Below are 13037 nucleotides of genomic sequence, written 5' to 3'. Positions count from 1 at the left end.
TCTATTTTCTCTTTTCTATGCTGCTCTTTTGTGCTTCTGGTTTGGACTAATGTCAAAAAAGCATCCTTGGAAATGAAGGAAAACAATAACTTAAAGTAAGAGGAAAGGTGGATCGACTTAATTACAAAATGGCACTTAGAAAGTGTCACAAAGAAAAAGTGAAACATTTCAGGATGCATTTTTCCTTTACCCCCCATTGCCTGCCATAGTGGCTGAACTTTTGTCCAGATGTGGGGACAGATGTTTGTACGAGACGCCTGGTCCTCTTTTGCTTGTCTGTCTCTTTTTCTCTGTTTCTCTGTCTCTTTTTTCTCTCTGTCTCTCTCTGGATAGTTGTTTTGAGTAACAGCATGATATGTAGTGGTGACTAACCCCCCCACCCCGCCCCCTCGCAGGCTCTCAGTGCGCCGGGCTCTTCAGCACCACTGTCCTAGGTGGGTCCTCTAGCGCCCCTAACCTGCAGGACTACGCACGCGCACATCGCAAAAAATTCTCCACCGGCAGTCTGTCCTACAAAGACGGTACGTGTTTGAGACCGCGCTCCTTCACAATCCTGCACAGGGCAACAGCAGATCAGTGACAGATACACTTCCTCTTAGTCCTAGCGCGTAGAATAGCCTAAGATTGTGAAACTGGGCACGTGAAAATGTCCTGTAGAAATATTTTCTGTAGATTTACTAAGAACTATAATTGATGTATTGGTTAGATGATGTGATCAATAGCATCAGTAGAACTTATGATAATATGCTTTATGAGAGTGAGGATTAAGCAGGAATACACATCATGTTACACATACATGTGTTTTCCTAATTTTTATATTTGTTGTTATTTTTTCTTTGAATCCATATTCATTCTAGCCACCAAAACCACTGGATTGTCCATCTTATGCTTTTGTTTTCTCCACTCCACTTTGAGTACAAATGGGTGTATAGCAGTTTGTATACATGCTGACCAATTTAGACGGGAAACATTGCCACAAGAGTAGCACAGAATCTGTGTCTGTAGAGTATTTCAAATCCACGCCTGCTGTGTGGAGTCAGGGGGATCTTTAGCTGAGTTACAGAGACTTCCCTCTTTTATTACGTTCTATTTGTGTACAGCAACTTAGCTGTGCAGTGGAGATCTTACTTTGCGTTTTTAAGTGAGTTTGTTATTAAGATATTTTAGTGAAAGCCATTCATTTTTGATTATTTATTTATTTTCTATAAGAACTACTGCATGTATAAAGCAACTGTTCATCAGTACGTCTGCGTTCACTTCCCCTCATTCCCCAAATCATGTTTTTCTTGCATGTACCCTGGCTACACTGACTTCCTATTAGTCTGTTCAGCAATACAACCATGTGTATATCACAGCCAGTCACAATTACTAGTATGCAAATGACTGCTACAGTAGCTGCTGATTTGAATTCTTGAAACATTTGATAATGATAAAGTTGATGTAATAAAGTCTGAATGAATAGCAGAAGTCGTACAGCAGTTTTACATGCGCATCATACATTTGTTTTTCAGCCCCTCTGCTGTTGGAGTTAGAAAGCTAGTGCTGTTACTGTGCTCAAACATTATTCAAAAAACGCTTTGAATAATATTGAATGTGAAAAGCAACGGTCGACATTGAACCCAGGGATCTATCATGCTTGGCCCTGATGTTTGTTGTCATGGCATCCAGGAGGTGTCACTGTGGCATCACGCAGACGTACAGTCGGCTCCTGGTTGTCTCACATGTAGCCTCGCTGCCGGTCTTTGTCATCCATCTTGTTCCACATCACTCTCAAGAATCAAAGGAAGCACACTAATCTCGATGCAGTCGAGATTCAGAGGATGCTCCTCCGTTAGATGCTCCTCCGTTAGTGTAGCGTTGGTGTGATTTTTTGTGTTTCCATACAGAAACATCTTAAACCGGGTCAGGTTCCTCAGTTTGTATTGTTGTCTCACTATATGACACAGAGGCGGAACGGAAATGTACTGGGATGTCTTGTCGTGGTTAGAGCTCAAGCGGGGCTGAATATAGGGCTTGTTTCTTCCAAGTGTTCTAGTCCTCGGTGTGTACGCTTCACCTCCTAAGTTCAAACATTTCATCTCACTCCATTGATGCCCCACAGCCATCTTCAAACATCTTCAGCCATCTCTAAAAGTAACGCCAGGTAGTTCAGGGTGCTGTTGACCTTTAGAGAAGAACAGGATACAACATGATGACACAAGTTACTGTGGCTCCTAGTGATTTTTTTAATTTTTTATTTCCTCAGAGTTGTTGTCAATGCCGGCAGTAAAACGATTTTCTGTGTCGTTTGCAAAGTTTCCGACTAATGGTACGTCTGCTTCCTTCAAGTATTTTTCCACTTCACCTCCCTGTGTCTTGCATGTCTTCAAACTTTTTGTTTTTGACCTTGGGTTTATTTTTCACAAGGCCCTCCAGCATTCCAGGCTCTTTTTTTAATTTATCCATATGCTTTGGACTGTTAATTTCTAACACTACCTGACATCCTCTTTCTAACCAGGGTTCCCACTGGTAGTCTTTAGAATATCCACAAATTAGAAGACAGGGAATGTCAGCAAATGTTAAAACAGACCTCATATTAGTGTAGCAGGAAATATACATCCTAGCAGTACTTATACCTGTAAGAAAAACATTGTAATGAGCAGGGAATCATTTGTGATTATCATTCTGCCTTTTACCTCATATTTATTATATTCTTAGACTTTCATTTGAACCAAAAGACAAATAACCAAACCACAAATAAGGACAAATTACCAATTGTCCTCCATTACAGTAGGAAACAGCCATGTTTTCTTACCTCTCGTGCCAGTTAACTGCATTCAATTAACATTGGATCATTTTCAATCAGAGACTCAGCATTGGTCAAAAAGTAAGCAATTGACTGTTTTTGCTCTGTAGATTTAATTTGTTTTAATATGTTGTACACAAGAGACATGGTTCCTGTAATGGTTTAGGGATTTACCCAGACAGATTTCCCCCCAAAACTCTATTTCTTGGCTATGTACAACGTAGGATTAATGTTGTTATTCAAGCGTCCAATTGCAGCTTTTATTTGGATATTAGACAATATATATATATACATTTAACAACCTTTTATTAAATACAGTAAAATATGGGGAATATCTATTATAACGGTGCAGTAAAGTATTTTGTTACAGGGCCGGTAGAAAAAGAAAGTTGAAGGTATAACTCTGATTTTGAAAAAATGATATCAGCCCCGATTTACTAAATCAAATGGATTTATTGGAGGAGCACTTCAATACAGTGGTGCATTGTTGACATACGTTTGTAGGCTGTCATTAGTATCTTACTTTATTAAAGTTTGAAGACTTGCAAAAGAGGAAGCCGATGATACGTATGGGTGCGGCTCCAAAGACAATGGATCCTGTTTTTCATACTGACATCACTACGTAACACTTGCGCTTCTTTTGGCTAGCGCTCCAACACATTGTACGTGATGAACAATGACAACAGAGCCGGCCGCTGACCAATCAGAGCAGACTGGGCTCTGGTTTCAGACAGAGGGTGAAAAGAGGTGCTGCAGCACAGGCAGTATGAGAGAAATAAAGAGCTTTTTGAACATTAAAGCATGGAGACATGTCCCAGTAGAGGCACTACACACTGATATGAACCTGAACATGAGCAGATTAGGGCTCCTTTCAAATGAAAGAGCCTTCCGATGAAAGTTTGCTTTGAGCCAATGGTGGGAACCCTGCTTCACATCCCTCATACTATTTTGTTAATTGATCGCCATTACCCAGTTATTCCTTTTTCCCCAGTGGATGGATGTGTGTGGGTGCATGTGTACACGGCAATTACGTAAATAACACACCTGTTGCCGTCATTGTAGAGGATGTGAGTAAAGCTCATTGTTAAAATGCCACCAGCAGCACATTCATCTTTAACACTTATGTGATTATTCTTTCACAACGCCAACTCTAATTTGTGGATTGAAGGGTCAATATGGTTCAATCGCAGCTGACTCAACAAGGAGCAGCTCTTATTGAAGGACAGAGGAAGGGTTAAAGCGTTGTTCATCTCATCTCCTGTGACATCCGTCAGTTTTGATCCATTTGCACACATTATTTTGTCAATGTTTTCCAATGTGGTGGTCCAGTGTGTTTCAAGGCTTGAAAAAGAGCAAACAACTACATTTGTATTGAAGATGTGTAATGACGATGTTTGAGGTCTCACTTGTGATGTTTATCTTGATTTTGGATCATTTCTTGACTACATCTGTCTGGGAGGAAGAAGGGAAGTCGTAGATGATGAGATGTTGTTGTGAATATCCCAGCCTTTCACTCAATGTGGAAACAAGGACTGGTTTAAATGGATTAAACTTGGTTAGTTTGGGATAGTTAAGCTTCTCGTTGTCTGCTTTTTGATGAAAGTTGGATCGCTTCCTTTGTTTGCAAATGAAGAGTGTACCAAAGTGGTCTTAACAGGCAAAAATGTTCATCCACAAGTGTTTTTCTGGCGAATGTTCTTGGCAGTCATCTCACAGAACAAGTACGAGCAAAATGACCCCAGAAAAGGAACTCTTCCTGTAAGATAGCACCATGCCAATACAGTCAACGTTACTGCCACACTATTAGTATGTTACTTTTCTCTTACATATATTATTCACCACAGGAACTAAAGATGACACATCGGCCGTAGCAGTGGCTCCACCTGTCTGGTGCACTGCAACAGGTACGACGGCCCCCCGCCCCCTGCTGATGCAGTTTTGTGTTGGCACCAAATGTCCAGCTGCAGCTTTGTGTCGAAGCACAATAAGATGACGACAGTCGTACAGCCCTAGATTTAGCTGCACATGTTAAAGCTGCTGCGCTGTTTGTTTGGAGAGGCGGCTGCGTTTTCTTTTGGGCTACATCGCTTCCTGTAAATGTCTTGTGTCACTCTTGCTCCTTTGTGGGTTCTCATGGATTGGTTTATATGAAAATAAATTAGAGAGACGGCAGAGGAGCAACTTGTTTTAATTTCAATGGTGTCGACAAAAGCTTTGCTTAATTTGCTGGATTTTTGTAGCTGAGATGATTTGCTGCTTCTCCTGATCTTTGGCTGTTTGGCGGCCATGATGTGTACAGCACACACACACACACACACACACACACACACACACACACACACACACACACACACACACACACTCCTCCTTCCTCTCTCTCTGCTTCCCTTCCTGTCTTTCCAAACTCCTATTCTCCCTCTCATCTGCATCATACCTCAGTTATTTTCTCTCTTCCTTCCTCCTCATTTTATTTCCCATCAGTTTCATGCCTTTTCCCCTGCTCCACCTCCTCTGTCCATCCTCGCTCTCCCTCTTCTCCTTCAGAGCCCTTGGATGAGCAGCGTGTGGCCCAGTTGTTGAGGCGTTTCTCCACCGACCTCAGCCTGGGCCGCCACCTCTCTCTGGACGGGGCGCTGGCCCACCACCTCCACCAGTGCTCCTACCACCTCCGCCTCTTCCGAAACTGTCTCATCTCCGGCCAGGACCCCGTAGAGTACCTCCACGGTCAGCCCCCTGGCCCCGCCCCCACACCCGCAGCCTCACACCCTGTTCAGCCGCTGCTCACGGTTTTCAGTTTGGACTGTGCTTGTTCTGTGGTGGACCATCATGCTTTGCCTCTTGATGTTTCTGCATGCTTGCCTGTGTCTGTGGTTATGCAGATTGCAAGCTGGAGTGGTGTGAGGTTTTGGGGCAATCTGCAGTGGTGTTAGTAACCCACCCCCTGCCCTTTTTGCCAATACATAAATCCTCAGTTATTTTTGTTTTATTCCTAAAGCTTTTTCTGTAAAATAAAATTGAAGGCACATATTTTGCAATTTAGGTGTACCAAGATATCAAATATAAAAACGAATTTAATTTTGAAATAATCTACCAATTGTTTTTTCAATTAATTGTTTGGTCAATCTAATAAAGGCAGAAACTTAAGTAACAGAAATACAGAAAATGATACCATTACATTTTAGCATTCAGATGTCAACTTTAAGATTTGGGCTGCCATTATGATGAATGTCCGACACTTAATACTTTGCTGGTTAACATTTCAGACTTTTATGTTTCCCTCACTCAAAGTAAAAAAAACATGTACTCTCCCCAAAGTACGTTACCAACAATGACTATATATTGTAAATTCACCAAAAAGCAGTTATAATTTATATACCAAGCCAAAACAAAGTGGCATTACTCTTCTGATTGAATGAATCACGCTGTAGCAACACACCTTTTCACTGTTACTTCTTTCAGTTTTATGTTTAGGCCACCTAAAAATACAAACATAGGTTTATCTTGGAAGGAAATCTAATTGCAGTAACAAGGGGCAAAATAACTTCTTTGATAAAATGACCAACAAGAAATAATACAAACTGAGCAGTGTTCACTCTCCCCAAATGCTACTAATATTCAGACTGTCTGTAGCAGAAACCATCAAACTGTCATATTTCTTCTGCCTTTTCTTTTATCAGATTTTACTTGATCTAAACCAGGAATTGATCGTTTGAGACGGTATTTTATAGCAGCAAAAATCCTGCTGCTAGTGTTACGTTTCTGGCTTTTTGTAGAGAAAACATTTTACATTCCTAGAACCAACGGTGTCCATATCAAAACACTAAGGCTATACCTACCCGTACGTAAAGTATACAGTAGGAAATAAATAGAACCATATACATAATCTGCATATTCCTCTACAAACTGTTTATAAATCAACATATTGCATGTAGAATCCGATTGGCAGTTGGTCCTTGATGGCATAATATATGAATATGTTTAGGTGACACATAAGCAGGTTGCTGCTGTAGTAAGGCTGCTGACAAAGCTGCCTCCCTTCAAGATTATAGTTCCTGTTCCAATTAGATCATCTATCAGCACTAGCCAGCGTCCATGTTTCTGAACGGCACAGAAACTCTGTGGAATCAGCAGTCCTACCTGACTATAACCAGCATGTGGATCCTGCTTGTTTGCTGTACATTACTCACACTGGGTGTATATGAGCGCAGTAAAAACAGCCTTCTCTTGACGTGTTTAGACGATAGAGGCTAGCTGTGGTTTGACGCTTTGTGATCGTGAACGGCTCTGGCGACTTGGTTGTGAACTAACAGTGGATGAAGTTCCTTGGGTAACGTTTGTTGAACATTAGCTGGACAGCTTTTCCTACCGCTGTTAGAGCAAACTCAGTTAGGGATGTTTTCGAGACCTGCTTGCTTTTGCAAATAAAACTAGATTCTAAGAGTGTGTAGACTTGTTGCCGTTGGATTTGGTGTCATGTTGTCTTGGCATGGTGTTTTTGCAACTTGCCTGTGTGGAAGTGAACAGTAGGGGCTGGCAAGAGTTTTAGGGCTTGTTCAGAAACAGGAGCAGGATTAAGGAGCACCGCGTGGAGGTGTAGTATATGGGTGGCATCTGGGCATTGGTGTCGGATGACAAGTGGCTTTCTGCCTGCTCCTCTTCTGACTTTGAGGTCTAACTGAGTGCTGATGTGCCTGCGGGCGTCATGTCTCTCCTCTGATGCAGGCTTCGAAGGCTGCTCCATGGTACCCTCCATCTATCCGCTGGAAACGCTGCACAACTCGCTGTCGCTAAAACAGGTCGCAGAGTTCCTCGCTGGTGTGTGCGAGAGTGCAGGGGATCCACACACGAGGACTACCAGAGGTAAAACAGACATCAAAAATGTAATTTACTGTAAACATCATAATCATCAGCATCCGGAATCAAGATTCAACTATATGTACCAATGTTTTTGCCTAAGTGACTAATGGGAAAAGCTATTTTTTTAATTGGTCCACTATTAAGCTATAGCGCCACAGCTGGCTAAAAACGGTGAAATGCATTGCTCCAGGCAATAATGCATCATTGTACGTTCACCAAAAGTGCTTATTTTTGGTACGCAACTTCTCCAAGCAGCGATACTTAGTAACTTAATCACACAAAAAATAAACATTGTTGTTTCCAGTTTTGAATCCCATTCAAAACCCCTTTTTATCCTGATCTGTATTTTTTTTGTTTATCCCTGCAGCTCTGCAGTCGGCCATGTTGGACGCACAGAACCATCCGTCAGTGGACTCGTACATCCCTCAGAGAGTCTCTTCCTCCATCTCTCTCAGATCTCGTTCTGACAGACCTCCTTGGTGTGAGTATCCAAGCATCTCCATGTTCCATCCGAGATTTGACATTTTTAGGTTGGCCTCCCGCGGCTGTCTCAGTTTCAGACGTGTGAGGGTTATTTATAGAACACAAATCGTCCATTGCAGCCTCCATTTGTTGCCACTGTTGCTGTCTGTTATCTCTGGTCTTTTCTTGCAAATGACATATTATTTATTTCACTTCTTTGTGCTGCTTCGCCCCCCCAGGGATGATGTTTATCCAAAATGAATCATGTTGTGTTATTTCCTCTCACACTTGGTTTATATTCTGCTCCCACAGACAGCAGCGGTCCATCCAGCACAGTATCCAGCGCCGGGCCTTCTTCTCCCACCACAGCAGACACTTCCCCACGCTTCAGTTTCAGTGATAAGATCTCTCTCACCCCCCAGAGCAGCGAGGAGACTCACTCGTCTCAAAACATTTCCAATCAGCCGGCGCCCGCCTCCGGGTCACAGGGAAATGACCCGACCACAACCCTCGCCGAAGTCCCTCTGACTCCTAATAACTCATCAGAGGAAGACGGGGAGCTTGGCCCCGCTACAGATCGCCAGCCTAACGATCCTGAACACACACAGGAAGTGACTCCTCCGGCTAGGGAAGCCTCAGATCCCTGCCCGATTCCGCCCTGCTCGTCGTTAGTGGAGCTCACCCTCTCTCGGATGGAGGGCTACTGCCTCCCCGGCTCTCTGCCCGTGCTGCTGGAGCTCCGGGAGAGCAGCAGCGAGGCAGGCTCCAGCTCCCAGACGCCACAGTCCCCCGAGGGACTCGACGAGTTCTTCGACACCCAGGAGTCCATGGAGCTGTGGATGGACAGCCCAGAAGATGTCCCCCAACCTGAGACGCCTCTAGATGGTGGAGCAACTCAATCAGCAGAGCCGTAGAGCATGGAGACTTTCGGAACAGATCCGTCAGACACTACTGTAACTTTACATCCTGGCTGTCAATCATGAGCAGTGAGGCGTTGTACTGTGTGACACTCGCCCTGGCCTCCTCCTGCTTGATGAATACTGTGTGTTGAGTAATAATGAATGGGCAGCTGATCCTCACTAGGCTCTGCTTAGAATAATCATATGACAGTGCCATAAGTGCTGCTCATCGCCTTTTTAGAAAGCACATCGGGGCTTGCCAGTGACGCCACTGAGCATCCTCTGACAGTCTACTGGTTCTGTCTTTATAGACGTAGAGAGCCAAGTGTTGTAAGTTGAAGCTTTATCGTCAAACTCCCTGTTACTGTTGCTTATTAGCGGTAACACAAACCTTTCCTTAAAGCTGGATTCATCCGTTTGGGCCACTGGGGCAGAGCGAGACATTTTATCACATTATAAAACTGTTTAAACTCGGATTTGTTCTCCACCCATAATCTCAAAAGAAATGTGCTTAAAGAGGCCTTAAGAAATAGTTTCCAAATGTTATGTGTTCAATTGATTCAAAGTGACCATGGAGATATTGATCAATGGAACTTTAACTTGTGTCGTCTTACCTTTTAGCCTTTACCTTTGGACAGATGACGTTTTCCCATGATCAGCTTCCATAACCTCCATCATAGTCCCGTGACGGGTATCAGGGTTTATGTCCTGGCATCGGGGCAAGGGTCCTTTGTTTGTTACAGGATAATGTTACTTATAAGCTCACTTATTTTATTAGAAACACAGGAAGTAACTTGCAAGGCCTTGAAGATATAATCTGTGGCTTTTCTGCTCTTCGTCTTACCCCAGTGTGTGTTCTCTTCTGAGCTTCTTATGTTTAGTATCTGCGTTTTAATTTTAAAGAAAAAACAAACAAAAGCTAAATATTCGTTAGTCAGAATGTTTTTGTTATAATGTCAGTTAAAAAAAGGCTTCTGTCAGTAAATCTCCAGGTCAAGCTGCGTACATGGCCTACAGCCAAAGAAGATTGAATATACTCGGTAGGAACTGATGGATACAAAAACATTTATTAAGAAATGTCATCTTACTGTAATACTCTTCTGGTATTTTTGATGCCCACATCAGATATGTTATTATACCATAGCTATCGTATATGTTTTGGTCAACAAGCTAATTCCTTTTATCAGCGAACAAACGGGAGGAGTGATTCAATGTGCTTTTATTGTGGCAAGCAGGTATGTAGCAGGTGTGTGTGGGGGGGGGGGGGGGCTACACACATGATGATAAGCAATTCAGGTACATGAGTACGCTGAAGTGCTATTCTCTGTTCAATCAGTGAGATGTGATGTTACATTACGATATAGTGTAGAGGGGGGAAACACAACTGTGAGTCAGGGAGGCTCTGACCTTTCACCCTGTCGGTTTGAAACAGATACTCACTCTGTTTTGCTTTTGTGCTGCAGGTGCTGTTTGCTTGAAGGGTCAATTTACTCAAATTACAAAAAGCTGAAAACATGTGCTCCCTTGAGGTAAGTGAGGCAGGGCAGATAGTTTTGGTTGTATTCGTTCTGGGTTTCAGATTTCTATCTTTGACATTATTGTCTGAAATTGTGCTCAAAAAATGTGTAGCAGTGGGTCTTTCCAGAACTAGAGACCCCATCACTCTGGATAGTTCAGAGTGCATCTTAACCTCAGGTTAAATATCAGTAAGTAGGGTTTTTTGATCATTTCAAGTATGCGTTTTAAAAAAAGGAAAGGTTTTGCAAAAGAGTTTAAAGATCTGACTATAACATAACATATGTGTGTAGTACAATTCATGAAACGAGCATGAATGTGACATTTATACATGCTTCCCATACTCAGAAGCTTTAAGGCTCATCTTGTTGGATTTTCTTCTGCAGTGCTTTATGGAACATAACTGAAGAGTCAGCAACCGACTGTATCTTAATGCGCTCAACTCCATATGGATAGTAGTAGGGAATGAAAAGTGCAAAAGGTTCGCTTTTTTCTTTGCAGATTTTCTATAATTTCATTTAAAATCTATGCTACAGTTTGATAGAACACGGTGTAACTAGTTGCACCTGTAACTACAACACCCTGAGTGATGTCACAATGTGAGTCTTGAGGCCTTACTTCAAACCTGAGAGTACCATAACCCAAACTCTGTTCCCTTCTGGTGCTTCAGAGGACAGGCAGAAAACTCAGATACATGTCTCAACATTCGGGCTCCATAGCTAAATGCCACTATAGGCTAGAAAAATCTGTTTTGTAATTTCTGTGAATTGACCTTTAAAACCTGCTCGGAGTGCTTCGTGAACTGAAATCACATGTCTGACATTTCTCCCTGTTGGATCATCAAGCTTAGGTCAGGATGCACAATGTGTGTTTTCTTCAAATCTGTACTAACTCTACTGAGCTGATTCCACAAATGCTCTCTGTCCTGGTTTAAACCGCCCGTCTGTGTGAAGCTTAACCATTTGGATTTAGAATGGTCGTTATGTGAAACAGACACAATATTCTGTATTGCCTCTAACAATGTTACAAATACAGCTATTGGAGTGTCATTCAAGTGTGTCGGTTCTACTTCATTATTTGCTTTAGTATCATTCCAAAAAAAATCCAGTTTAAGAACAAAATCTTTAAAGTTTACATGAATTTTTGAAAATGTTTAGAATTTCAGAAATGATGTGCGAAATGTAACACATATACAAATTCTTCATTTTTAAATATAATTTAAATTTTACAAAATAAAAAATCAATAATGACATTTTCTCTGCCCAATAATCCATATAATCTTTCCCAGTAGACGAGGCAAATGGAGGAAAAGTATTAGACCTGGTGGATTACAACATGTTACATACAAACTGATGGATTGCTTTGAATATGGCAGATGAATATTTAACACCTAACGTGTATGGAGATGAATAAGTGATAAACTAAGAGCATTAATCGCTCAAACTGTCTCCACTCTTCTCCTTTCAGGTTTATATTTTACCAGAATTAAGTAGTCCAAGCAATAAAAAACAGCCCCAGATCAACAGCACCGCAGGATGGTCCTCCCTGACGATGATACTCAGGTGTCGGCAGGTAAATGACCTCTGAAGTCACTCAGCGTTACTTTCTGAAATAAATCTGTTTTAGTTTGGAGACGCCTGCAGTCAGCATTATCACGTGGTTTGCTGTCAGTGTGAAGGTCACCGGTGAGAGTAATGTAAGCTGAGGAGGAAAGAAAAGCAAGAGGGACGCAGGGGAAGGTCACATGTTATTTATTACTGGCAGGTAGATTCATGTTGTGAGTGGAAGAGAATATTTACCTGGGGGCATATTGTTTTTTTTTCTCCATTTTAAGAACAAAATAAAAGATACATTAAATGATAAGTATATAAACATTAGAATACAAAATAAATTAAAAAAGCTAGCCATAAAAACACAAGAAGGTCAAGTAAAATTTCCACTCAGACATTAAAATAAAAAAGGTTTTATAAACTACAATATAAAACATCCTCTCCTAAAATATAAATGCTATGTAAGTGTAGTACATAATAAGACTGAGGATTACATTTCTATACTTTTAAACAAGTTATATCATTTTTAAATATTTCGATGTACCGGTAGTATTAAATGGCTGGTCTGTAATATAGTTTCCTTGATCTATGATTTCATAGCTGGCTTATGATTCAAAATCAGATTTTTCAAATGTAACGTTTTTATTCTGGCAAGTTCATGTTCAGCTGCTTCTGTTTGAACTTGTTGGTTCAATTAAGTCAAAGTGGCGACAGCACAGTTAAAACAAAATATATAACTATTAAAGATGTAACTATTTGATTAGTTTATAATTAAAGTTATACTGGAATATTATAATGGTAAGGTGTAAATGGCTTCCTATTGTTGTAGCTGGTTTAGCTCATATTTACTTTTTTATATTAGTTTATCTAGGTCAAGGGTGTCAAACTCAAGGCCCGTGGGCCCAAAGGGCCCGCAACCTCATTTTACGTGGCCCGCAAGAGCTTGCAAAGAATATTATATACAATACA

At 41.5% G+C, this 13037-nt stretch overlaps 1 protein-coding gene across 25 annotated transcripts in view; it reads left to right on the top strand.

Annotated features, from left to right (window-relative positions):
- The window catches only part of ppip5k1a (diphosphoinositol pentakisphosphate kinase 1a), a 32207-nt gene extending 20640 nt beyond the window's left edge, over positions 1 to 11567 (top strand). For 4 of the 25 annotated variants that reach the window (XM_034197491.1, XM_034197490.1, XM_034197486.1 and 1 more), the window contains exons 26-32: positions 396 to 521; positions 2246 to 2308; positions 4630 to 4689; positions 5267 to 5509; positions 7508 to 7645; positions 8010 to 8123; positions 8417 to 11567. In XM_034197491.1, coding sequence (XP_034053382.1) covers positions 396 to 521; positions 2246 to 2308; positions 4630 to 4689; positions 5267 to 5509; positions 7508 to 7645; positions 8010 to 8123; positions 8417 to 9018 — 1346 coding nt within the window. In that variant the 3' untranslated portion in view covers positions 9019 to 11567. The remainder of the gene's footprint in view (positions 1 to 395; positions 522 to 2245; positions 2309 to 4629; positions 4690 to 5266; positions 5510 to 7507; positions 7646 to 8009; positions 8124 to 8416) is intronic. The other 21 variants (XM_034197506.1, XM_034197502.1, XM_034197500.1 and 18 more) reach the window with 14 other exon arrangements.
- The last annotated feature ends 1470 nt before the right edge of the window (positions 11568 to 13037 follow it).

This window comes from Gymnodraco acuticeps, unplaced genomic scaffold (genome assembly GCF_902827175.1).
Source record: "Gymnodraco acuticeps unplaced genomic scaffold, fGymAcu1.1, whole genome shotgun sequence".
Taxonomy (NCBI): domain Eukaryota; kingdom Metazoa; phylum Chordata; class Actinopteri; order Perciformes; family Bathydraconidae; genus Gymnodraco; species Gymnodraco acuticeps.
The sequence above is the reverse complement of the archived record's forward strand: the minus strand, read 5'-3'. Positions and strand labels throughout refer to the sequence as shown.